This window comes from Schistosoma haematobium, chromosome 1, assembly GCF_000699445.3.
Source record: "Schistosoma haematobium chromosome 1, whole genome shotgun sequence".
Lineage (NCBI taxonomy): Eukaryota > Metazoa > Platyhelminthes > Trematoda > Strigeidida > Schistosomatidae > Schistosoma > Schistosoma haematobium.
In genome coordinates this window covers 53,667,100-53,693,632 of record NC_067196.1, presented here as the reverse complement: position 1 = coordinate 53,693,632, position 26,533 = coordinate 53,667,100, and the positions used below count along the sequence as shown (strand labels likewise).

Here is a 26,533-nt window from a genome sequence, read left to right as displayed (position 1 = left end):
GGCCAGTTTTACAAATATCTGACCTTGATATGCACCAAGTGTTTCCGCTGAATTTGTAGAAATGGCAAGCTGTGGACAAAGCTGTAGTAGCAGTGATGTGGTCGATTGTGTTGTCATTAACAAAACAGTGCAGCATATACTCCCGGAAATTATCACTGCAATCAAGGATGAGATCAAAACATATAATCATTACCTAGTTAGTTCGGCTTTTTCAAATTTCATTAAATAATTTTATGTAACGTTTCCATTATTCTCCTAAAAAAAACGAGGTTCTCTTTTGCCGTGCGGTGTTCGATGGTGGTTTACTAGCTCGTTTTGGCTTTTCGCCTACATTATGGTGTAATGAAAACTAGAGTTTTCATTAGTAATTCCTTCATCGGCAATTGCTGGTTATGATTTCTAACTGTTATCAATAAAGTCAACAAAACGAACGTCTATGATTTTCCATTGTCTTTATATAAATTGATGCTCATCTTCATAATGTCCTAATCAATGTAATTAGATATAGCGAAACTAGATTTGTTAGCGATCTATTCATTGTAATTTTGGCCTAGTTAAATCAGATTTAGTGTTAGTACGCAGCCATTATATTACTTACAAAATTTTACCCCAAGTTTCTGTTACAGTTTAGTGATCAGAACTTCAAATTTATAGGTCGTAGATTGAATCTTGGTTGAACCAGTTCTGGTTTCAGCAACTGAGTGATTATACCAGCTTTTCTCAAAGTTTTGTCTAAAACCTTATTATCTACATGAGAATAATGGGTTTAATATGCCAACTAATCCAAGGTCTGTTTATGATTTTTCTGAAGCTATAAGTCTGTTTTGAAGCTGATACGTCATTATGTCCTTTTATGTCCATATAAAAGTAAAAAAATTCCATTGTTGAATTTATTTATTTATTTTAACACATAGATATTGGTACAAGGAGGCACCAAATACACATGCGCCACACAAATCTCATTCGATATATGTGAGGGCTGTGATACTGCCCGGGTGCCCAAACCGGGGCAGGTGGTTATCTTAGGGGGCCACTCCCCGAGCCTTCAGCCTGAAGGTCTGACCCACAAGGCCGTGGAGCATCGTGAGGAGATGCAGTCCCATGGAAGCCGAGGACCAACTATTGGTTGATACGCCATTTGTTCCCGCAGGATACTGGAGCCCATGTGCACCTTTGGTTTGGAATCCGGTTAAAGCGCCGGGCATTGTTGAATATCCATAAACTTGCTAGTTAGATGCCATGTACTTCGTTTGGCTATACCTCGCATTCAAGTTTCCCACACTAGACATAAAAAGACTAGAATCTAAACATTTTTAATCTACATTGAACAGAGTTAATGAATTGGATTCTTTGATACTAACCCTTTAGGTTCTTATCTTTAGAAAATCCTGCGATGGATATTCTTTAGACCAAATAAGAATAGGTTTGATTAGCTGTATACGAAGTGGTTACGAAAACCACCAGTTGATAATAATTGTAACTATTTTTTTCAGAAGGACTTATCTGGTGATGGCGTAGTTTACAGTTATCCTGATCGGATACTGCACAAACCGTTTCTGAGGCTGTCTAATGGGGAGGTAACTAGTTTGGATATCTATATTTACTTTTAAGATACCTCCTCCGAACTCCGATGCGATTCTCAGGACACAGAGAAAAGAGCACAATTTGAGTGATGTTCGTGCTACTTCTTGTAAAAAGTGTAAGCACTTTTCATGTTACATCTCTCTGTACTGTTATTGTAATTCGTTTTATCACAAAGGTAGTTCATTGTAATTTCAAACACCGGTTGTTCCAGTGTTATAAAATTATTCGGTTGTTCCAGTTATTTTTTTCATTTTACTAAAATTTTCATTTTTGAAACTAAGCATTCACTATCTACTAGTCCTAGCCGGGTTGTTTTTTATAAGTCATTAGTAGAACCATGATTAGTTTTCCATCCACATCATTGTATCAGTTTCATTCACTGATATAGCTAATTATAAACTGTTTTTATTATTAACACTCACTAATAAAATAACACATGAAAGACCGTTAAAAGGTAATTTGGCTTGAAATTACGTTCCACTTTAGTATGTGCTTATTTTCAATTCGCTTTATTTGTTGGCTTATGTCTAGTTCTAGTAGGCAACGTCAATATATCTTATTATTTATTTGAACACTTATATTGGTACAAAGGGGCACTGAATACACATGCACCACACAGGTCACTTGATTTGCGAGTGGGTTGTGATACTGCCCGGGTGCCCAGACCGAAGAAGGTGGCTTTCCTAGCCGGCCACACCCAGAGCCCTCGACCTTAAGGTCTGACCAATAAGGCAGTGAAGCGACGTCAGGTGCTGCAGTTTCATGGTAGCCGGTGCTCAAGAATAGGTTCATACGCTACTTGTTCGTCCAGGATCCTGAAGCCCATGTACACCATCAGTTGGGAATCAGGGTTTTCCAACTCCCGTAGGCATCCACCAACCCGGTTAAAGCGTCGGACATTCGCAAGGTATTAGGGTATGATGGTAAATCAGTTGATGAGGTTGTAAATCTTCATCAACTGAGATGGTTGAGCCACGTGTTACGCATGCCTGAACACCGATTACCTCGACGCGCAATCCTGACTAGTGTTGGAAGAAAGTGGCATAAGTCCTTGAAGTTACTGACTTTTAGTCTGAGTCATGTTGGTAGATGCAGACTACTTGGTGGGGGTCCGTGTGACTATCGTAAGCAACGGTTGGAGAGTCTGGGTGACATGGCTCAGAACCGATCGCAATGGCGTCCGTGTATACAATCTCTATCTTTCCTTAAACTATGAGATTAAAATTGCTTTATATCTTTCTTTCCACTAAATAATTCTTTCTTCCTGTACTATATCCTTATATGCAATCTTTTATATATTACCACCATTAAATTAACCACTATGAATTTGGTATTCATCTTGTTGTGCTTATAAGGTATGGCAACTTGAACCGATGCATATATGTTCCTGGTTCTACTTTGTAGCTGACCAACTCTTCGTCCTCTCGATTTCGTAAACAACACCCCCGCCGCGAGAAGGCAGTGAGTAGGACTTACCTGGCAGTGGCTGTATACTTGTGATCATGTAAGGGCATGTCGAGAGGGAGAGCTAACTCTTCCCATCCTTAGCCGTACCAGGATATTTGGGGACGGCAACGTTAACATATCTACTTCATATGCAAGTATTATTGGGCGGTTATTACGAAATTCTCTAATGATTTTTCATGTGAGGGTCAGTGGGACAAACCTGCATCATGTGTTCATCTTAAATAAGTTTTGTGAACTAAATATTACATGGTACAAACCTCTGTCGAATTGAAATTGCTGAGTACATTTAACAAATATCTCCGAGTTGAGGACGTTAGACGACTCTCTCTGTTCGATCATCGTTGTCTCCGAAGGATTGCTGACATCCAGTGGCAACACCATGCTAGTAATGCAGAGGTTCGGCATCGTGTGTTCGGGCACAGAGACGATAATACAATTGGTGTTACCATCTTGAAACACCGACTTCTGTGGTTTGGAGATGTTCTGCGAATGTCGTCCCAGAGAGTTCCACGTTGTGCATTATTTGCCGACTCTGGGACTGGTTGGAAGAAGCGGAGAGGTGGTCAGTGCATGACATGGTGTCGTGGGATGGAAGAAAGCTGCAAAGGACTGGCTTCTGGTGGTCCTTCACGACTCCCCGGTTGGGGTCTGAGAGATGGTGCTACACAGTGGCTAGAGACGTTATCAGATATGACTCAGAATAGAAGCCAGTGGCGATCCTGCTGTAACTTCCTTTTACTTTCTTCATAAAAAGTGGTTGTCTTCCTTAACTGAAAGATTTCTTCTGATTGTACCTTTCCGTTCCTCCATTTTTACCATCATTATTATTACACCACCTTACATCAATCTCTTCGTTATTATTCTCCCTTTTTTTCCTTCCCCTTAAATTCTCATTGTTTTGTGTCGCGCATTCTTGTACCAATATTTATGTGTTCAAATAAATAAATAATAATTTTTTAAACTGCATGATGTATTTTATCCTTTTTTATTTCAAACTGCGTTGATGAACTAAATTGTTGGTAAACCTAACAGTCATTTTTGTTCTAACCGCGTTTTTTATTTTGTGTTCATTTACACTCCTATGTTATTATCGGATGTGACGACTATTACTTCGTACTTTACCGTTTATTTTCTGCTTCTCTACTATCAATGTAGCCAGTGTTTTCTTTAGTAAACTTGATGGAATTCAAGATTCACAATCCCATTTTGTTACCGACAAAACAGTGTGGCACTAGTGAATGTTGATCGAATATTTCTCAAAGTTCGCTATATAAAGTTGTGCGTATTTAATGGATAGATAGTATGACCGATATATCTTTACATATAACAGTTGTTTTCGTTTCTATAATAATAACTTTGGTCGCTTATCATTCATTCTACTCATCAGTGTGCAGTATTTTCAGTTTTACGGTTAACAGAACTCGTTAGGTAGCGACTCATCGATCTTGATGTATGTTTGACAATAAAAACCCTCAGTAACGAAGTTAATTCACTGTGCTTATACTGGACAGTTTTCATAATGATTTGCATGATTGAGTTCTGACATATATTTTTTTGTGTAGGGTTGAAGAAGGAATTAATTTCCTTGATCAAATCTGTCTCTACATGCGTTCGCAATCGCCGGATTCAGATTTTAGAAGATAGACGAGACCTTTTGCTAAAAAAAGTCTCCAAGACATGCAAGAAGCAGCCAAGTTCTAAAACGTGTCTAAAAAATTCTGTATCTTCTGTGGAATCTAGCCAGTCTCTTCTGGCTGAACTTCAAGATTGTGAATCAAAACTATACCAAACTCATCTTATGTCTTCGACACCTCCAAAATGGTTGATTTCAACCTTAGCAAATATGGCATTTAATGATTCTGGTGGTTATGCCTCTCAAGATATCTTCTGGAAGAATCATGGTCATAAATTCAGCAATAAAAGTTCTTACAGCCAGTCTGTCCGGAATTGGTACGAATTACTTTCATCAGCTGATAACATTATTTCTCTGTCTGATTGGACTGAAATATCAAATTTAGAAGTAAGTTTTCCGTGCTGTTGTAATCTCGTTAATACATTTGGAAACGTTGAAAATTCATCTGTTATCAAACACTAATATTATGTTTTATACATTTTAAATACACCCAGACCTACCTATGTATAACTTCAAAACTTTACAGGGAATCCAAAAAATGGTAATTTAGGCATACGAGGTATTAAATATTTACGTTGGTAAAATTGTTGAGCTGTCGAATGATTGTGGAGTAACCGGTAATATTCAAGTGGGTTAACCAAGGACTTCGAATATTTCCGATTTTACTTATCCCACATGGTTAAAACGCCCGTTTATCCCAACAAGATAACTTACTCCAAATCAGTAGCTACTTTATGTTGTTTATGGTAGACTATGTGGTAATCAATCCTCAGGTTTTAAATACGTCTAGTGTATCAGCACAATTCACCTTTCGAACTATAGCGTTAAACTATTATGATTACGGGCTAGTAGGTTTGTAAAGTTAATATTACGTATATGTCTGATTGTAGCACCTATTATTGTGGTAAATTTAGTACGGTCGGAAGGATATCCTAAGGCTTTTTTTGATAAATCACTAAAGAAGTAGATAACTGTGGGGAAAAGTCCCATAAAATGTGTATATTATTTTGTATTGTGTGAAAATTAGGTCTCTACTGTTCGTTATATTAAGGAATTCAGATATCTCGATTAACTGGTATGCTAGATAAGTTATCATGTATTTTCCGATAAATCCTTCATAACGAGTTGAGAAGTAATTTTAAGTTAGCACTTAGACTGTCAAGTACTGAGTTTTAGCGTAATCGAATTCGGAATAAGTAAGTTATTTGGGTTCATAAAAAAATTAATTAACATTGGTGATTCACAAATCAGTAGTTTTTTAAAGAGGGACGCGAGAAACATAAATGATATGTCAAACAATAACTACAGGATTGTAATTGGCGAATAAACATAGCGTTTGATACTTCTACTGGTGGGTTCATTTGTCGATCACATCTTAAGCTCCCCCTTAACGCCCTCTACGTTCATCCTGGGTTATCACCGTCAAATAACTGGCTTCTTCAAGTAATCTTAAGTTGTGCACATATCGAATAGTTTCTGCGGTTGTGGTCCTTGATTTCTCCGTTCGGACACTTTTATCAGGACTGTACCTTACTTGTTCGACAATGGCTTTAGGCTACAGTCTCCTAGGTGCCTCAATATTGTTAATGAGGACTAGGCCACCTGGCTGTACATTTTTTCGTATGTTCAGTCGTTTATCTATTACTTAACTGGCAGGTGAATATTTTCGTATTCATCTGTCCCAGAATACAGTAGCTAACCTCTACGCTTTCTTCTATCTTCTATTGTATAATAAAGTTTCATCGGCTGAAGCTTCGTCGAATGACAATCCTTTGTGAATCAATAACTTATTTGGAGTAAGTGCTTCTAGGGACCCACGGTCACTTTATCTTCACGAGAAGTTTGTTCAATATTATCTCTGCTTCAGCCAGAGATGTTTGCAAGTTTTTGTCGGTTAGGATGGTTCCATTACATATCTGTCGTCTTCATTTTATTTGTATCACTTTGGTCCTAATATGAACCTTTGTGGGTTACCTGTATATAATAAAACAAGCCAACCTATGGGAGTTATTACTATATTTCATCTTGATATTTAATGGGAATCACGAAGTATCATCCATGCTTTTTGTTAAAATTGCTAAGTTTAAACGAGTCTTGTTAAGATGACTAGAAAATATCTAACTTCAGTAGGAATTTACTTTCTAATTTTCACTATCCAAATTGTTGATTGGGTAGACGAGATGACTTTTTAATCACAATAAGTTTCTGTTTATTGCTGAGTGATTCCCTGATTATCTCGTGGCTTTATTATTTATAATGAAAACTATAGAAACGTTATTAGTTGAATACTATAGTTCTCTCGTTTACTATACCAAGGATTATTTTAAACCTAAATTGGTAAATCTGTTTTTGTTGAATGATGGTTATTTTACGTATCTCATAGTGCATGGTTAACGCTTTTGATGTTGATTCGACATTCAGAACAATAAAGATGTAGACTGCACTCAGCAGCATTATCGTCATAACTTGTCTAAAATTCAAATTTGTTATTATGAGTCGACTGTATAAAAATGTTTAAATGTAATGAATAATAAGCCTTAGAAACATCCATCTTAATGAGCTCTCGGGAATCTTGAGTAAAATTATCCAACACAGATCTCTTTAAAGAATTAATATCCTTGGATATTTATTTTTAGTCGATTGCTGTTAAATCTTTTTAATTGAGATCATTCGGTTCATGATCTCAATTGGGATCGTGGATGCGCACTGCTGAGGAGTCCCACAATAGGACGAAACGGCCGTCCAGTGCTTCCAGGTTTTCAATTGTGATGGTCTAACATCATTCGGTTCATGATCTCAATCAAAAACTTAATAATCTCCACAACCCCTATACTAGTAAATCTTTTTAGTTGTCTGAATGCATAAGATTGATCATTAGCACAGATACCCTCTCTTCCTGGCGATGTTTTCTTAATACACGTTGTTTGGTGATACATTCATCGTTCGATTAGACTTTGAATTACACTTTTAGCACCTCATTCTGTGTAAAGTTTTCTGATCAACAACCACAATTATTGATGTATGAAGCAGATCACATACAACTGCACTAACCATAAATTGCACATTCCGCGAAATAACAATGGATAAAATAACAACAATGAATAAAGAATTAGGAGATATATTTTTATGGGAAACTAAATTCACAGCTCCTAGGTCTGTATTTTAATGGATCAACCATATAATTTAAAATCTCAATCTCATCCCACATACGTTTTTGTCTTCTGTCTTTTTTGCGTTTGGATGAAACGTTGGGTTACTTATTCATCACCCTTTTTGTCTTCAAACTACTGAGTCGCAAGTCTGAATTTCGCCTCATGTATTTTCTTTCTTAGCCAATTTGTATCATTAGACCTGGTATAAAAAGCCTAGCTCAAAGCCAAGTGAAATCTATACATGGCTACATATTTCTTTCGCTTACCAGTATCCGATTACCTTATTCATGAATATAAATCACATCTGAGTATTCTACTCAAAGTTTCTAAATACAACTATTCTTTAGTTTCCTAAAACTTATTATAATTAGGCATTTGATCTACAACATTGCAGTCGATGACGAATGACAATGTAAGTATGTAATGCTTTTGGAAATTAGTACAAGTTGAAGGGGTTTGCTTAACTGTGTGTATAAAGGATAATGATGGGGCTTAGCAATAAGCCATTCTCTGTTAGAGTGACTGTTTCAGTTTTTTTGTGATTGCTTTTTCGAACTCTTTGCTCAGAGAAACTTCGTCTTGTTAAGTTTGTTGAATTACGTTTGCTTTTTCTAGAGTAAAACTCGTATAGATGATGTCAATGCTCGATTAACATGGATTCATCGTTTACAACCCAATGTTAATCGTTCTAAATGGTCAGCTGAAGAAGACAAACGATTAACAGAATTAGTGGAAGAAATTGGTGAATATGGTCGTTGGGAGGAAATATCCAAAGTTTTAAACACCAATCGTACTGCTTTCATATGCCTTCAACGTTGGCAAACTGTTTTGAATCCAAATTTTCACATGGTAATTGCTCGTTTTCATTATATATATAATTCATAGTAAATTAACCAAAACATTTTGTAGAATACTAAATGAAATAATCTGAAGAAGTAGCTTTCCAGTGATTTCTACCTTTCATTAATCGATTGTGTCGTATTCAAATCTTTTCTCCTGCTCCATCACTTAAGTTGTATAAGAGTAATTGATTTAATTATTTTTTTTCGAAATGTCTTTTTCCACTTATCTTTCACTAAGTAGTGGTGTATGTTACATATGTCGATGTACATGGTCCTAGTATTTTACTAAGAGATTCTGCAATTTCGTATTTGAATACAATCGGTTGTCTCCACCTGTGTTCTCGTTCATTACAGTTTGCTGATCTTTGTCACTCACTATATGAATTAAAAATAAGTCCTTAGTAGTGAGAATCTGTTACAGTAAAGTTATCATATACACACTCATTCTGAGCAATAAGCTTCGTTAGATAGCTATAGCCAATGATAATCTACATTTAAAAAGCAAGTAAATTGATTTTGTTTCTTTTTTGTAGTTGTATAACTCAAGTTTATTTCATAAAATCGTTGAACAAAGACCGATTTTGAGGATTTTTGTCTTACTAGATTCTTTTTTCGAAGTATATGAGAATAAAGAATAACGAATCCATTTTATTTCGCTAGGTTTTCTCATCAGGTGTCTGCAACCTGTACTACTTTAGCGTTGCAATTAAGAAAACGATTAACATAATTATGAAAATGGATTAAGTTAAAATTTTACATTAAAATAGATCAACTCTGAGTAGCAAACACTTAAGGGTGAAATGATCGAGTAAATTAGTGCGAATGAATATGTTTTGTCATTTCAAAGATTTTTCATTCTACATTGCGAGCTCAATAAATGTTAAAAGCCATCTCTTACATAGAACCTAAAGATAAGCATAAATTATTTGTTATGAGATTAGCACAATTTCGAATTAAAATCGCATAAATTTTTAACATAAGAATTTTTACTTTGTGAAAGACAATCTGTGTATAGTACCATGATATTGGCACACATTAAACAAAGAAGTCAGTGAGCTGCTTTCGTTCAAAAGTATCACTTGAAAGGTATGGATCTTACTTATTTACTTTTTCTTTTACAATTACTGAAATTCGTGGTAATTGGTTGATTGTTTCTCAAGTATCGTAAATGGTCCACTTCGGAGGATACTGCGTTAGTCGATATTTTAAAAAAATTACTACAATTCTATTCGCCCGGTTTAATGGATTGGGATATTGTGTCTGCCCACCATTCGACTCGATCAGCTTGTGAATGTCGTTCTCGTGCACCAATTATTTGTTCAGCATTTAAAAATGTCAATCCAAAAGTACAGAGCGTTTTAGATCCAAACATCAGTCAAAGTATCAACCCTCAAGTATCTACTGTATACCGTCCATTTTCTCTTGCTGAAGATTTACAACTTTTAATGGCGGTTCAACGGTATGGTATTGCTGGTGGACGTGTTGGTCATGGCGGAGGTATAGGGATAGGTTCTTGGGCATTAGTCACTACTGCTTTGCCAGGTCGAAGTGCATCCTCCTGTCGAAAAAGATACTTAGAATTGTGTGAACAATTTCAACCTTGGACATGTTATGAAGACCATAATTTATATCATTTAGTTCTTAGTTATGGACCATATGCTTCCATGGGATGCTGGAGAACAGGTCCGAGTCTACGTAAGTGTTGTTTAATCTCTCACTCATGCTACATTCAATTATGTTTCTGTAGTTTTTACTCTCTTCCATAACTAATTCGTGTTTGTGGGATCATAATGGCTTCCGCTTCGATTGAATGACTCGTACAGTTGCAAAATCAGAACAAAGGGATTTTCTGGTGTACGGTACTATTATCAGAAAAATTTTGAAAACCTCAATTATTTAGGTGTCTGTGGTGTTAAACACGTTAACACAAGTAAGGAAAAACGCGTCCTGAAATAATTATAAATACTTAATTTTGAAAACGTTCAGTAGCTACCAGCCGTGTTTGAGAACTCAGTGTCCGTCAACAATTGAAACGGCAACTAAAGTTAAAAAATATTGTAAAGTATTATAATTAAATAAAGATTCAATGAATGCACGAACTTGTAAGTAACTGTTACATATGTTAAGAAGTTACAATTACAGTAATAGATAAACTGAATATTACAAATGTGTAAACACTTAAAATGCTGCACAGCAACAGATTATGGAACTTTATGCCCCAAATATTTAAAAATTAAACTAAATACTGAATATTATTAAGTGGTATAATGTGATACGAAAGTTTTTCGAATTAGGAATGAAAGTAAGAGGTGTAAGCCGCACTATATTTTCCAACCCAATCACCTTTGAAAATCTTCACATACAGGTATGGAAACAAAGTTGATATAACATGACTTCCAACCTACAAGCTATACCTGAATGATTTACATATTAAAGTATGATTGTTTGTGCTAATGCATTTAACGAAAAAGGAGTACTGTTTAATAACAGTCACACAATTTGAATCGCACTAACATAACAAGTAAATAACCGAAACCCCATCTTCACTCTACTTGAAAAAAACAAATCTGCTGTAAGCGAGTGCAAATTGTTGTGTTTAATTTAACTGTTGAGCTATATTAACTACCCTTACCGTAAAGTTTCGGGCTTTTTAACCACTTGGTAGAAATAAATACATTGTACAGTATATATATATTTTTAAGATCGCCAGGACTGCTGATTTACGTTAAACTGCACTATGCATATTTCATTTCCATTTTTTTTCATCAAAATAAATATTATCGATACTGTAACTTTTTTCCAAACTATTTCTATAGAGATTTTCACTAATCTTCTTCCATATTTTCCTGGACGTTCGGCCCATTCTCTTCAATCACGTTTTAAAACACTGAGAAGATGGGCAATATTATGGTATAATTTACGTGAACAAATAACTGGAAGACTAGAAGATTCATTCAGTTGTGTACGTGTATCTCATTTTTACTTATTGAAAATATTTTTGATAATTTTAGGGGCATTTGATATATTTAAAGGAGGTCAGATATCAGGTCTCCTCTGAGAATGCTCAACTAAGTTTACATTATGAAAAAATTTAACGACAGTCTAAACAAATATTGAGGACTAACGTTGTATATAGGTAGTAAATTGTTAGATCTTGATATTAACTGATGTGAGCAGAATGCAGAGTGGCGTATCTAATTAGATGTTTTAAGATTTTTCAGTTAATAAGAATTGCTTCATATTTAAACTGCTATAAAAAATCTTTTCTCAAATAATTCAACTGATTCGGTTTTAGGAGTTGAAAGTGCTTCATATTATTAACCTAAAGGATTCAGTGAATAGTCTGTAGGAATTTTTAAATAAATCTTTATGACACTTCATCTAACGACCGCAAATTCTTCCGTAAAACTGGTGTAAATTGATTTTATTTTGAGTTATTAATTAGTTATGAATTCTCAAATCTGAATGTTCACTCACCTTTCTATTAGCATTCCACAGAGTTGGTATATTTACATCTTATGTTTAAAAGTTTGGTAAATATTTAACATATCACAGTTTATTTGAAATTATTGTTTCAAAATGTACGAAATTATTAGATGTTTTTTTTTTAAATTTAAGAGTTCACTTTAAATTAATGGAATTTTAAAAATATATATATATATATTTTCAGAATCCTTTATCACCGTTGGAACAGAATATTTTATTGTATTCACCTTTTGCTACACAATTTGTAGCTCAGTTAAAAAATGCTGGTGTCCCTGATCCTGAAACAGAAGCTTACAGAATAGTAAGTTATCCAATTTTGTCAGCCATTCATCATTATATTAATGACTGAATAAAGTCCTGTCAAGTTTAAGGCTTTTTTGATTGTAGTCAGTCAGCAACAACGTAGAACCTCATATGCACGTATATCAGTTCGAGTTGCCATAGGCAAAGTCATGTCAACCCAAAGTCTCATGGGTTAATGAAGGGGGATATGTAAGTTCTGTAGTGAATAAATAACACTTGGTTTGGTAAATTTCCATCTATGGATTGGAAATTCATGGTTCAGCGCTACCTGTCCCGACCGTAGCTGCTGCTTTGACGTGATGGTCGGGTTTACCTATTGTGATGACCCAACGAACTATACTGGCTGGAACATATGTTCCTGTAGGTTCTACCATGGCAGGCAGGTCAATTGGAGAACGGTAAGACTAAAAGCAGCAACTCAAGGTCTGAGGGCGAAGTCGTACTGCTGACTGTAGAGGGTTACGACAGTAGTACATTAACCTTATGAAGGCTCTCTACTCGAACACTATTGGCCGAATGAGAGCTTATGACGAACTGTCATCAGAATTGATTACCTCAAGTAGTGTTCGTCAGGGCAGTCCACTCTCTCCATTCTTGTTTAACAATGTCGTTGACGTGCTTTTAGAGATAACACTTTCCTCATCTAAATTTCAGGAGTTGAACTTTTACCAGGTGATTCACTTGTTGACTTAAAATATGCCGACGACATGGTTCTATTTGGTGAAGACGCTGACAAAACGCAGAGTCTTCTAACCACCGTAAGCAACAATGCAAAATGTTGCTTTAGCATTGGGTTGAATCGACACCTGAACTAATGATAGGGAATGAAGTAGTTTCACTGGATTATACTTTTTAAATAACATCTTCAAACCCTAATGTTTCTGATTACTGTTTATACTTTTATTACCTCTACCACTATGGTATTTCAATCGACAATTATATCTCTATGTTAATGTGGTATGGCAATTTGAACTGATGTAAGTACGTACGAAGTTCTACGTTGGTGCTGACCGAGCGCTACCTCTAGTTTCTGATGTTAACGCCAAAATTTCTAGACTCGGTCATTGAATGAATCACGGATCCTAACATTGGATCCATTTACAAAAATGAAGGCATGCAGTAATAATTATAGCACAAAATTTAATACACGAACGTACACATGCATATTAAGGTGTATTATTCTGAGTTTAAGGTAACTTAATAAATTACTGTACTTTCTTTCCTATAGTACTGTCACTGATCACTCGTAAAAGACGAATATTATGGACGTATTATGTGAACAACCTAATATTTCATAAGAACTTGAGACGAAGGTCGTTATTTATTTAACTGGGAATCCAAAAGACACGAAAAAAACTAATTTTGTGGTAGTGTATTACAATTTTCCCAGTTTGTTGAATACAAGGCAGTTGTAAATAGATAATAGGCTCTCCATATATCTGCAGCTTTCATAAGCATTTTTATCTCATTGACACACTTCATTTCAGTCCATTGTTTTCTGATATCATAAAACTGTACCTGTCACCTTAAGGTGGTGGCGCTGTGGTTTCGTTGTCATAAACTAATAAAGCTCTATATTTGCTGAGACATTCGTTGCTTGAGTTATTATTACATTATTCAGATCAGTTCATGAATAATAAGACAGAAGGCAACCATTTTCACGTCTGAAGACAAAATCATACTCCCGATTGTATCAAAATTATTCACATTGGTCATTAAATGTACCGGTTGATTAATAATAAGAATTTATTTAGTAAGATTCTTGTGTATGTTTATCATCCTAACACTTTTAGTTAAACTATCTTTACTAAATAAATCCATTCTAATTACTAAAGTTCTTATTCTCTTATGTATTAATTGAAATTCAATTTCGGATGTGGCTGCCTAGTTATTTGAACCGAACGTTTTCAGTCTTCCGTGATTGTTGAATTTAACTTCACCACTTAATATGTTAAGTCCTTTTAGTAAAACTTATTAAGAATATAGCAATTATTGTCCTACTCTTTACCTACTTTTTTGAAAATTTCCACTTATTATTATACCATTTTTCATGCTCATTAAACATTAATTAGTTTAGTGACTGTCTATATCGTTTTTATTATTCCATTTGAAATAATCAATCGTAGATAACAACGTGGAAACTATCCAAAGACCCTGTCAAGTCATCTAGCTACACCTGGTCTCATAAAGATTGGAAGCCTAATCATATTGATATAGATTTTATGCAGTTTTTAGATGATTTAGTTTCTGGTATCTTAATTCAACAACATACTCCAACGAATAATAATACTAATGAGACAACTATTGCTTCACATTCAAATCAATTGAATAATTCTGATAAACAAGGACTATGCAATGAAGTTAATGAAACACGAATAAACTTAACTCCTGAAATTTCAGAACAAAATACATCATTCAAACAACTTACATTTTCAGAATCTAAATGGATTATACACCAGACTCAGGTAATTTGGCTAACCTTGTCTTTAATAATAATAATAACTCACATCTGTCTAAACTGATAATTGGAGTGTTCATTGAGTTATCACCAATCATTTCCCGGTTACTCTAATAGCTATACAAGCCATACTATTTTAAAACACGAAACAGACTCATAAAAGGTGTTCTAATCGCAGAATTCATCAACCTAATCCCCAATTTCTAAACGCAAAATTAAACTGTGATAACATTCATGTGTGTTTAAACGGTAAACAGTTTTTTTATAATGTATATACCGTACTGAATAAAATTTTATTAACTCCTAATCGTATCTGTATGATACATTTGATTATATAAAAATATCTATAAGATCCATTGTATAGATGATTGAACTAATTAGGTACAATAACCATCCTTGTTTTGAAATAATCTATAAAAGTCTCAGTGCGCTTCACTTAGAAAAAAAACAGCTTCCCCCAATTCCGCTTCTACTGTGTGCTTAATTTAATGGCTATCAATTTCTTTATATTTTTAGTAATAATACATTTTCTTTATGTATAGATAAAACATGTTATCGTTGGTCCTGTACGCAGATACCTTGCTACAATGGCTGGAGCTCGTGTATCGAATTCAGCGCATCAATCATCATCCGTATTCATGCATCATCGTAATTTAACTGCTGGTCATAATTCAATACATATAACTCATCGTCGTAAAGGGAATCGAGCTTCATTATTATTACGTAAAGAACATTTATTTTGGATGACACTTGATCAAGTAATGTGTGATCCAAAAGTGAAATCATCTTTGCAACAAATAAATAAAATATCAATGTTAAGAACTGTAAGTGTAATAATTGTTACTTTGATGGATGGATTCTATGAACATTTAAAATTTACTATTTTATTTTAATTATTTTGATGGCTACAATCGCAATGATGCTATAAAGCAAATTTAACCAAATTCTTTCAAATTTGATTTAGTAGCCTATAAAATTTAAAAATAGTATTTTTGTGGCATAGTATTCTATACACATAAAACCCAAGCATTTAAATAATTAAATGTCTGCAAGTGTACGTATTATCTATCAACGGGTTTCAGAAATGAACCATTTAGATTATAATCACTTATTGATTTGCCAAATTTCTGTATTTATAGTGTCATAACAGTTTTGATAATACTTATGAATACGTAATCTGATCACTTGTTTGTTGGAAATTTTGGTTTATATTCATCTAAAGTTTGTATCATCAGAATAGACAATTATCGAATCAAGTAGGGAGTTTTCGATGTGTTGATTTATCATGATAAAATTGAATTATATGACCACTATACAGTCTATTTGTTTAAACTGTTATTCATCATATAGTTTAAGCTTTGTACGATGTATCATTAACATCACAACATAGATTATAGCAACTAATACAGATCTGATTTATATACATAATAAACTTGGAAAACAACTTAAAACTGAGCAATATACGTTTTTCAAAGTCAAATAGATACACGTATATGAACTTTCTTCCAGATTTTTGGTACAACTCACCAATCAATCAATTAGTTGTTTAAACGTTCAGCGCTTTACATGATACTATATGAAGATTAGTGGTACTACTTATTTGTTCAAACTGAAATAGTTGAAGTATTGTGGAGTTCAAATTATGCGGCTGACTGTATTCATCCAATTTCTCGTTTTTACCCATCTATATCGCCTGATTAAATTCTTAGTTTGCTGCCGGCTGAAATTTCGGTGTAGAAATTTTTATTCGGTAGTTTATTTACAAATATATATTATTTTATATTTCTTAAATTTAAAGGCTGCTCCTTTCATTGCTCGTCAAATGGTGTTGCGTTTCAGTCATAAATCATTCACTCAAACTGTTTGTCAACAGCAAAAGGGTTATAAAGTAGCTTATACTAGTTTACGTATTCGAAAAAGAGGACGTTGTAAAAGAACTTTAAGGAAAAAGATATTTGAGAAACATTCCAAAAAAAATCAAAATGACTTGGAATCTTGTCATAATGAAAGGCAAATATCAATAACTGAAGATAATTCATTATTTAAAGACAATCTAAGCAGTTTGACATCTACATTTGCAGCTAGTTCCTCAGTGATATTATGTACTGACGAGACAATGACGACTGCTGAGGCCACAACTGCTAGCAGTAGCGCTACCACCACTGACACTGTAAAAACAACGACAACTGATGTTAGTGCCACTACTAATGTAATTGCTTCTACTTCTAATTCTTGTAATGCAACTACTGATAAAAATACAGTCGAGTTAACGGAGAGTAAACGAAAGTTGTTAGTACAAATTCATAGTATTTTGAAAGCTTTCGAAAGGAAAAAATACAATTCTTCAAATGCCTATGTTTTATCAACAAATATTTGGTCTCGAAGAATGAAGGCTACAGAGGTAAGTGTCATTATCATTTTATGTGTTACCACATAGTTTTAGTAAGTCATAATTATTTTTGGTGTCCGTAGTTGCGGGCATTGTCAAATTTTGTGGTTCGAAATCACTGACTGACTTTGGTTAGTTGTGTCATCTTCAACGACTAAAAACGTCCCCATCATAATACGTCTGAAAAACATTGAATTGGAATTTATTCTGAATAATTGTCACCTTCATATGATCTGTTTCTACCAATGCAGACAATTTTTCCATCTGTTTACACCAATATATATATATTTTTTAAACCAAGTGTTTATTCTTAGCTTTGTGTAAATGATAGATTAGATAACTATCAGAAGACCGAGAGACCCTAATCAGTTATTGGTTCCTGACTAATGTCAAGTGCTAAAAGAGTGACAGGATTTTGTTGGTTGAGTCTGTAATATAGTTTGCTTCATTTGACACTGTAAGCAGCAAGCCAATCAGTGGTAATGTTTCTAACAAAGGGAATGAGTTATACTATAATAATGTCATTAAGGAACATCTATTTTTTTATTTAAGACGAACAACCTGTTGATAAATATCAACAACTTTGGTATAAGTTATTTTAGAAACTTTCTGGAGTCAATTAACTGTCTAAATTGTTTCAGTTGAATTTGGTATTTAATGTCACTTTAAAAAAGCTAAGTGAAAAGAAATTTAAATGGTGTATAATCGAATGATTATAACTTCTCAATCTATTCTTACTTAGGATAATTGTCTATACATCTTCTATCGAGGGTCATCGCAAGTTGTTTTCAGAAACATCTAATAAACCTATAAGGTTTTTTAGTTACTTATTTCTCAATTTCACCAAATAATAAAGCCTTTTTTTAGTGTCATGGATATTTGTTGGATTCTGTGTTACTTTTCTTTCTACCGAATCATGAGTAGCTACATTAATCAAATATGATGAATATTAAATTACATTGTAGTTTCATTGATTTCGTTTTATTGTTTTGGAAATTTCTCTCATTTATTGTCTCGTTCTGAATAGCCAAATGCTGTTAATCAAGACCGATTCATTCCACCTATTATGCGTGATTTACCATCGAATATAGGCATTCGTTTATTCCATCAGCCTGAATTAATAAATAAACGTTGTTTGGAAATTGCACGATCATGTTTACAGAATGGATTACATTTGTGTACAGATAAGACAGAATCATCTAAAAAAATAGATGTTGTAAAAGAATGTACTGTTGATCAGTCAATTTCATGTACAACATCGTCAGATACAGTTGACTCGCAGTTGATACAACCTAAAAAAGTACATATTCTACCACCAAATTATGCTACTATATTAGGTTTTAAAAGTCTTCTAATGCATTTATCTACATTGTTAGAAAAGGAAAAAGGAAAATTTTCACAATTTACTGAACTTAGGTAAGTTATATTATATATATATTACTGTGTATTTTACAGTTTTGTCCTAAATGTACTATTCAAGTTTTGTGAAAACATTCTTACATAGTCTTGTATGATTCATTACTTCTCATTAACTTAATTGACTTCTTCTATTATGAAGTTTGACAAACGACACATACTTCTCTCAGGTCTTACATTGTTTTTATATCTGTCTATTAGTGTTTATTTCCGAAATAAAAATATTCGTGTATGGATAATCATGATAGCGAAATATATTTTTTAAAGTATAATACCCTAAACATCCGATAAGTCTTGCGGATCAAACGCTATACTCGTCTCCTAAGCTATTCTGTAACCCCCAAGCTGGAACTAGACAGCGACCTGAACACGAGAGAGAAGACCCAAAGTACGCGAGAAGTAGTTTACTCCAAGGTTCATTCTAATACAGAAAATACAGGGTTTTTATAATATTTTAAAGGTCCTTGAGTTGCTAGAAGATTCAGGAATGCTACTAAACATAGTGGCAGTGTAGCAGCCAACCAATCAGAGCCTCTGCATGTGACGTTTCGCTTCCTTGATATTTTTGGCTAAGACTTCAAGTGAACGCTGATTGGATGAAACACGTCTTAGTGATTCCCGATGCTTGCTTGTCTTTTGCAAGCAATTTTCTAGATCACCCCGACAACATCTTATTTAGTAGTTAGCTAAAATAAATTTCTAAACTTTATTGTATACTAGAGTGAGGAAATATTTCAAATAATCATTTTAACCTAATAACTCTAGATGATATGAATGAAAAAAAATTATGAATAAATCCTTTGTATATCGGAATTTATTAAGCACAATTGAGGAATAAAGGACTAAACAAACATTGACATCAGCTAATGCTCAATGATAGACCAATATTATATCATAAATATACTTGTAATACCATGAATTCTAAAAATACAAGAGGAATGAATGTAACAATTATAATGTTAATTACAAGGCTTAAGATTAATTAGTAATATTGTGTGCACACAGAAAAGCGTTTTTGTAATCGTGATTACATCAACTATAAAGTTAACATTTCTGACCTAAAGAGGATCTGTTCATTGTTAGTTTAGAGATCGATTGTTAATCGAACGTAATCTTTTATATCGTCAAAAATAAAATGAATACAATCTAACGTTAACAGAATTAAATTATTAAAAAGGAACGTATATAGTATAATGGTAAAATTACATTCCCACCTTTCTATTTTCTTTATCGACATATTTTACAATTCAGTTATTCAAATAATATGTTTAATTTCATAATCGTTTTAATTTTGTGAAACTACAGGCGTCTGTTTTGTGCATATCCGGGCCAAACTATTACAGATGAAGAGTTTGAGAAAAGTAAGACTTGATTCTTTGTAAATTTTTGCTTATATAATATTTACATAATCTGTACAAGAAATCTACTCGAATGACATGTAAAAATCCTGAATTGAGAAGACAAAGTATAACAGTACTATTATAAAAAAAAATAAACACTAAAACTTTGCAATTCTCAAACGATGAAGCGCACAGATGTCAGTTATATCATCTAAGCCACAATCGAAAAAATGTTGCGTGCTGATACTTAATTACTTACTTACGCCCGTTACTCCTAATGGAGCATAGGCTGTCGACCAACATTCTCCAACCCACTCTGTCCTGGGCCTTCTTTTCTAATTCCATCCAGTTCTTGTTCATCTTTCTCATTTCTATCTCCGTTTCCCGGCGTAATGTGTTCTTTCATCTTCCTCTTTTCCTTTGGCCTTGAGGATTCCATGTGAGAGCTTGTCTTGTGACGCAATTGGGTGCTTTCCTCAATGTGTGTCCTATCCACTTCCAGCGCTTCTTCCTGATTTCTTCCTCCACTGGGATCTGGTTTGTTCTTTCCCACAGTAGGTTGTTGCTAATAGTGTCCGGCCAACGGATCCGAAGTATTTTGCGTAGGCAACTGTTAATAAACACCTGTATCTTCTGGATGATGGCTTTCGTAGTTCTCCAGGTTTCCGCCCCATACAGTAGAACTGTCTTGACATTTGTATTGAAAATCCTGACCTTGGTGTTGGTTGACAGTTGCTTTGAGTTCCAGATGTTGTTCAGTTGTAAATATGCTGCCGTGTTCATCAATGATGCTGCCCAGATATGTAAAGGCTTTTACATCTTCCAAATCTTCTCCGTCAATTGTGATTGGATTAGTGCATGCTGCGTTGTATCAGAGAATCTTGCTTTCCCCTTTGTGCATATTAAGACCTACTGCTGCTGAGGCTGGTGCTACACTGGTCGTTTTCTCCTGCATTTGTTGCTGCGATTGTGATAGGAGGTCCAGATCATCTGCGAAGTCTAGATCGTCCAAATGCATCCTAGATGTCCATTGTATCCCGCGTTTCCCTTCAGATGTTGACGTCTTCATGATCCAGTCGATCACCAGGAGAAAGAAAAGGGTGAGAGTAAGCAACCTTGCCTGACACCGGTCTTTACCTCGAACGAGTCTGTCAATTGTCCTCTATGCACAATTTTGCAGTTTAATCCATCATAGGAGTTCCGTATGATATTGACTATCTTCTGAGGCACGCCGTAGTATCGAAGAAGCTTCCATAGTGCTGTTCTGTCCACGCTATCAAATGCTTTCTCGTAGTCAATGAAGTTGATGTAGAGTGATGAATTCCATTCAATTGATTGTTTCACAATGATCCGTTGCGATTTGGTCTGTACACGATCTATCCTTACGGAATCCTGCCTGTTGGTCACGAAGTTGGGCGTCTACGCAGTTCTTCATCCTGTTTAACAATACCCTGTTGTAGACTTCTCCCGGTATTGAGTGAAGAGTGATGCCCCTGTAGTTATCACACTTGCTGAGATCGCCATTCTTTGGTATATTGACCAGAAGTCATTTTTTCCAGTCTGTTGGTACATGTTCCTCATCCCAAATCGTATTGAAGAGAATATAGAGTACCTTTGCAGTTACTGCTACGTCTGCTTTCAGTGCCTCTGCTGGAATGTTGTCTGGTCCTGCTGCTTTGCCACTCTTGATTTGCCTGGTGGTCATGCTTATATCTTAAATTGTTGGTGGGCCAACATCGATTAGGAGGTCCGTGGTTGCTGCTTCGATATTGGGTGGGTTCAATGGGGCTGTTCGATTCAAGAGTTCTTCCCACCTGTTTCGCTATTCTTCAATGTTGGTGATTACCTCGCTTTCCTTGCTTTTCACTGGTCGTTCTGGTTTGCGGCGATATCCAGAGAGTTTCTTTGTTATGTCATACAGTTGTCTCATGTTTCCTTCTCTTGCAGCCTTTTCCGCCGTCATTGCTAAATCTTCCACATATTTACGTTTGTCAGTTATAATGCTTCTATTCACTTGCTTGTTTACTTCTATGTATTCAGCTTGTGCCTTGCCTTTGATGCTCTTGTTCGGCTGGTATTGATTGCTGCCTTCTTGTTCCTCCTCTCTTGAATCTTATCCAGTGTATCAATGGTGACCCATTCCTTGTGATAGTGGTTTTTGTGGCCCAGAACCTCATGACATGTTGAAGTGATTGCTTCTTTTGTCCCTTTCCAGTTGCTCTCCGTAGTAGTTCATTCTCCATTGAGTAGATCATGAAAGGCCTGGAACTTATTGCTGAGGACTATCTTGAATTTGTTAGTATCCTGAAGAAAGGCCGTATTGAACTTTTGTGATGTTGTCCTCCCCGTTGTGCAGTGCTTCTTGAGTTTCAATTTCATCTTGGTGATCAGTAAGTGATGGTCTGATGCTATATCAACTCCTCTCTTGGTTCTCACGTCTTCCATCGTCCTCCTGAACTTTTTGTTGATGCAGATATGGTCGATTTGGTTTTGTGTTGTGTGATCCGGTGAAGTCCATGTGATTTTGTTTATGCGTTTATGTGGGAATATGGTGCCGCCTATGATCAGTTTATTGAAGGCACATAGGTTTGCAAATCTCTCACCATTTTCCTTCCTTTCTTCCAGTCCGTGTCGTCCCATGATGTCTTCATATCCAGTGTTGTCCGTTCCAACCTTGGCATTGAAATATCCCATCAGAACGGTGATGATCCTTGGTCCATGAGATTCCCATCCTATAAGTGCATTTTGTGCTTGTTTGGCAGCATCAATGCAGCTCCTTGTGTATGTGTGGCATTTTCTTCTTCATGGCCGGAGTATAACAGGAGCTCTCGTTGTTGTCCAATGTGTTTCACTGATCCCAAGCACCTCTAGGTTGTATCTTCTCATTTCTGCAGCAATTTGGAAGGCTCTCCCGGTGTCCCACATTGTACGAACATTCCATATGCCTAAATTAATGGTTGCTCTGGTTGTCAGAAGGGGCATCGGCCTCGTAACTTCCGAAGGAATTCGGCTTTCATCATGAGGCGTCATAGTTCTTCTAAATGAAGACCTTCTGACTCCCAGGGCAGAGTTTAAAAGGTTTGAATAATTTTTTCTGGTCAGCGTTTTTTTAGCGAGTTAGTTTTCTACGGGATGGAGACACTAACCCCATGCCCAACCGTCCTCCTTTATCCAGGCTGGGGACCGGCAGTAGCCCCCGGAGGGACTCCAGCCGGAGTTTTGCGTGCTGATACGTGACTAATAATAAGTAAACGAGTAAGTTTGACGAGAATATCGGGGATAAACGAAACCAGACTAAGCGCTACGTTCAAAACAATGCAAGTCATTTAACATGACCGGTTTTGGAGAGTAGCACTCATGATGTAATTGAGCAAGCAAGGAAAATTAAAAAAATAGTCCAAAGTATCAACATATCGGAGTATTTATCCCAATGTCTTTTATTGTTTTTCAATAAATAGAACTAAACGAATTTAAATCGTCTACTATGTTTGGTCGTCCAATTTTCAACGTGGCACGTACACTTTTGTCTTCAAAATATACAGATTTTATTAACAGATCATTAGCTCTTCTTTTGTGGCCTGCACTTCTGGCAAGCATACCAGCCAAATCATTTATGGAAGATGCTAAGCGTCATTGGCAAGAAGCCTAGTAAGCATATATCGACTTATTATGATTTTTTATGATGTCTATTCTCTTGTGATATATATATATATATATATATATATATATATCAAACATTCGGTCGGTCATATCTCTTTGAAAATAGTGACTATGAAGTAGGTGATTTCGCGCGTTGTGAGATTTAACGTGATCACTTGTTGCTAATCCATATTTTTAAACATCACTGATGTGTAACAGATCTGAAAACTGTATCAAGGAAGTATAAACTTTATTGCACAACTTATCCCACCTTATTGCCTAGTCTATACCATTCTAAGTTTATATTTCCTCAGACTATTTGGAAAAGGTACGAGTAAGTGATCAACATGCAGTCAGTTTAAAGCGCAAATATTTTCTTCTATATCGTCAAACTCTCAGCACACACTGTATAATGCAGTTCACTCCTCACAAGAAACTACATTTTGAATCCACCCATTTATTGTTGCTTGCCGCAAGTTTTTTATCTACTAACTCTATATATTCTAGAAGTGATCCAAAACTTAGATTTGTGTAGTAGGTTTTCTGAATGATATGTTTTGACTGAAGATATGCGAATTATGCATCCCATTCACATCTTATTGATCTCTGGCCAACTACGAAATCCTATCGTAGTTACAGTAATATCTCTTCGTGTAAGAAAACTACAGTGACGAGGTGTAACATTTATCAAGAAAAAAATCTGCAACAGTGAAACTATTTTTTACACGACTGGAGAACATGTCTGCAAAGTTAAGAATATAATTATACGTACTATACTTCAGTATTTCAAAGCATTAAACATTAAAAGTGAAGTTGCAAATTTAATATGCATTTCTAGGTGACCAAAGTTATGGACTCATAATAATTTGAACACGTCACTATTCGAAAAATCGTTAGTCATGTAAAGCAAAGATATTCTTTATAAACGGCTGTAGGACAACATATTCTGAAATAAAATTCTTAGTTGTAGAATTTTATTTTAATGTATGAAAAACATCAATATTCGAGTGTGCCGTCACCCTAATGAGTACTATGTAAACTTTAAGTCACTTTATTAGTTTTTAATTGAAAGAGAATTTGATGTCGGTAATTTTTAAAGTTCTCAAAGAGTTGCAATAATGCAGAACATATAATTATCCGAATCTATGACTTCAAAACAAGTCTGTGAGTTGTCTTATTTTTCTATTATTACGTAATGTTTTTTCTTCTAGTGAACATTCAGTCGCTAAGTATCCCCAGGAAAATGATGAAGAAATCGCAGAAATTCAGGAGGATGACACTATTGCTCCTGTCAACAGACCTAAACGAAAACGACGAAAACAGGATTATTTCATGAACATACCAAATAAAAGGTAGGTAAAACTAAGCAGTCAATGAGAAACTCTTAGATGCGATGATTGTGTGTACATTCTTGCCGTTCTTTTAATTTGCTCGATTATTTCTTAATATTTGAGTTGTTTTACAACAGTTCCATATGGTAGCTTTATACAAGAGAGAAGATTACAGATAGTACTAAACTGCTTTGAAATGCGAAGTCCTTATTTTTAGCGTCGACTAAGCATAAATAAAGGATAATTGTTTTAGTTCCGAAACGAACTCATAAATAAATAATGCATGCTTTTTATTTATGATTAAAATTTCATGTGGATTTCCTACTGCCTGGTTTACTATTATCAGCATGTGGAACTTGATTTTCAACCACCTCTTTATGAAATCTGAATTCTCCCAAGGATTAAGTGAACAAAGATTAGCACATATCTTTCCATTCAACTACATTCTGAATACTAATACCTGCCAAAATATGTTGATGTCTTGAATATACACTTCTATCGGCATAACGTCAAATATCAGCCGACGTGTTCGCCGTGAGACCAAACTCCAGAATTCGCTCCCTGGTAGGTTCGTGAATCTGCACTGTTAAGTCATTCGATGCTAAAACGAAATATTTAGTGCTTCTCAGTTTTCAGTGGGTGTCCCACTTATGTTGGTTCGTGATATCAAAAACAAAATACTTTTTAATCAGAAATTGTGTTTTTTGTCAATGAATATATATGGACACTTTACTTTCTTATTATCACTCCTCTGAAAAAAGCCGGGCTATACTTTGTTTAACTAGACAATCCAATATATTCAGTTTACGAAACGAACTTGAGTCATCGAGAAAAACCAACCGTTCAATGTTGAAAATTATCATAAGTACATAATTTCTAAACGTTTCCTGCTTTTTTTTTTCCAGGTTAAAAAGAAATCATAATTACAACGCGTTACTTAATTTTGTCGGGTCAAGAGTTGATTGGGCTAAGCGAATAAATGGTACCATGACATTTACAATAACAAGTGAAGATGGTGAATTACTGCAGGTCACTTTACCTAACGAGATAAGGATATTGTATTCATGTGGCTTCAAACCTGATTCATTTTTAAATCTTAGAAAATAGAATTTCAAATTTTCATGTTTTTGATTATACAAGATTCTATTACTTTATTATTTTATCTTTTAATGATACATATACACATTATAATCGAATCAGTCTTCTTCCTAATAGTAAAATAGATTAGTGCTGCTTTGTAAATGATAGATTTGTTACAAGATTCCTCTAATTCTATTATCATGTCGATTGCTCTCCGATTTCCTTCCTGCACTCTTCATTCTAATATTCTGCTGGTAAGCATTCTCCTTCCAACTACTGTTACATACTACTAACATCTACCGATATAAATAGCGTACATCATAGTATTAGCTTCGAGAAGTTCATATCGCATACACAACTTGCACAAAATTCAGAAACGAGCTCCTACTTTAATGAAACTTTTCATTCGATCT

General features: G+C 34.9%; 1 protein-coding gene across 2 annotated transcripts; it reads left to right on the top strand.

Moving 5' to 3' along the window:
* Positions 1 to 26,272, top strand: SNAPC4_1 (Myblike DNAbinding domain-containing protein). Of its 2 annotated transcripts, XM_051209064.1 has the most exons (16): positions 1 to 196; positions 1,494 to 1,577; positions 1,612 to 1,699; positions 4,614 to 5,071; positions 8,452 to 8,685; positions 9,839 to 10,373; positions 11,495 to 11,640; positions 12,349 to 12,465; positions 14,594 to 14,932; positions 15,468 to 15,749; positions 16,724 to 17,326; positions 18,342 to 18,730; positions 20,036 to 20,091; positions 23,529 to 23,718; positions 24,921 to 25,061; positions 25,946 to 26,272. In XM_051209064.1, exons 1-16 carry the CDS (start codon positions 62 to 64, stop codon positions 26,145 to 26,147), a joined length of 3,999 nt encoding a protein of 1,332 aa, XP_051074484.1. In that variant the 5' UTR covers positions 1 to 61; the 3' UTR covers positions 26,148 to 26,272. The 2 variants fall into 2 exon arrangements, with proteins under 2 accessions (XP_051074484.1, XP_051074485.1); XM_051209065.1 differs by having other exon boundaries at positions 1,494 to 1,699; positions 25,946 to 26,236.
* Positions 26,273 to 26,533: the final 261 nt, after the last annotated feature.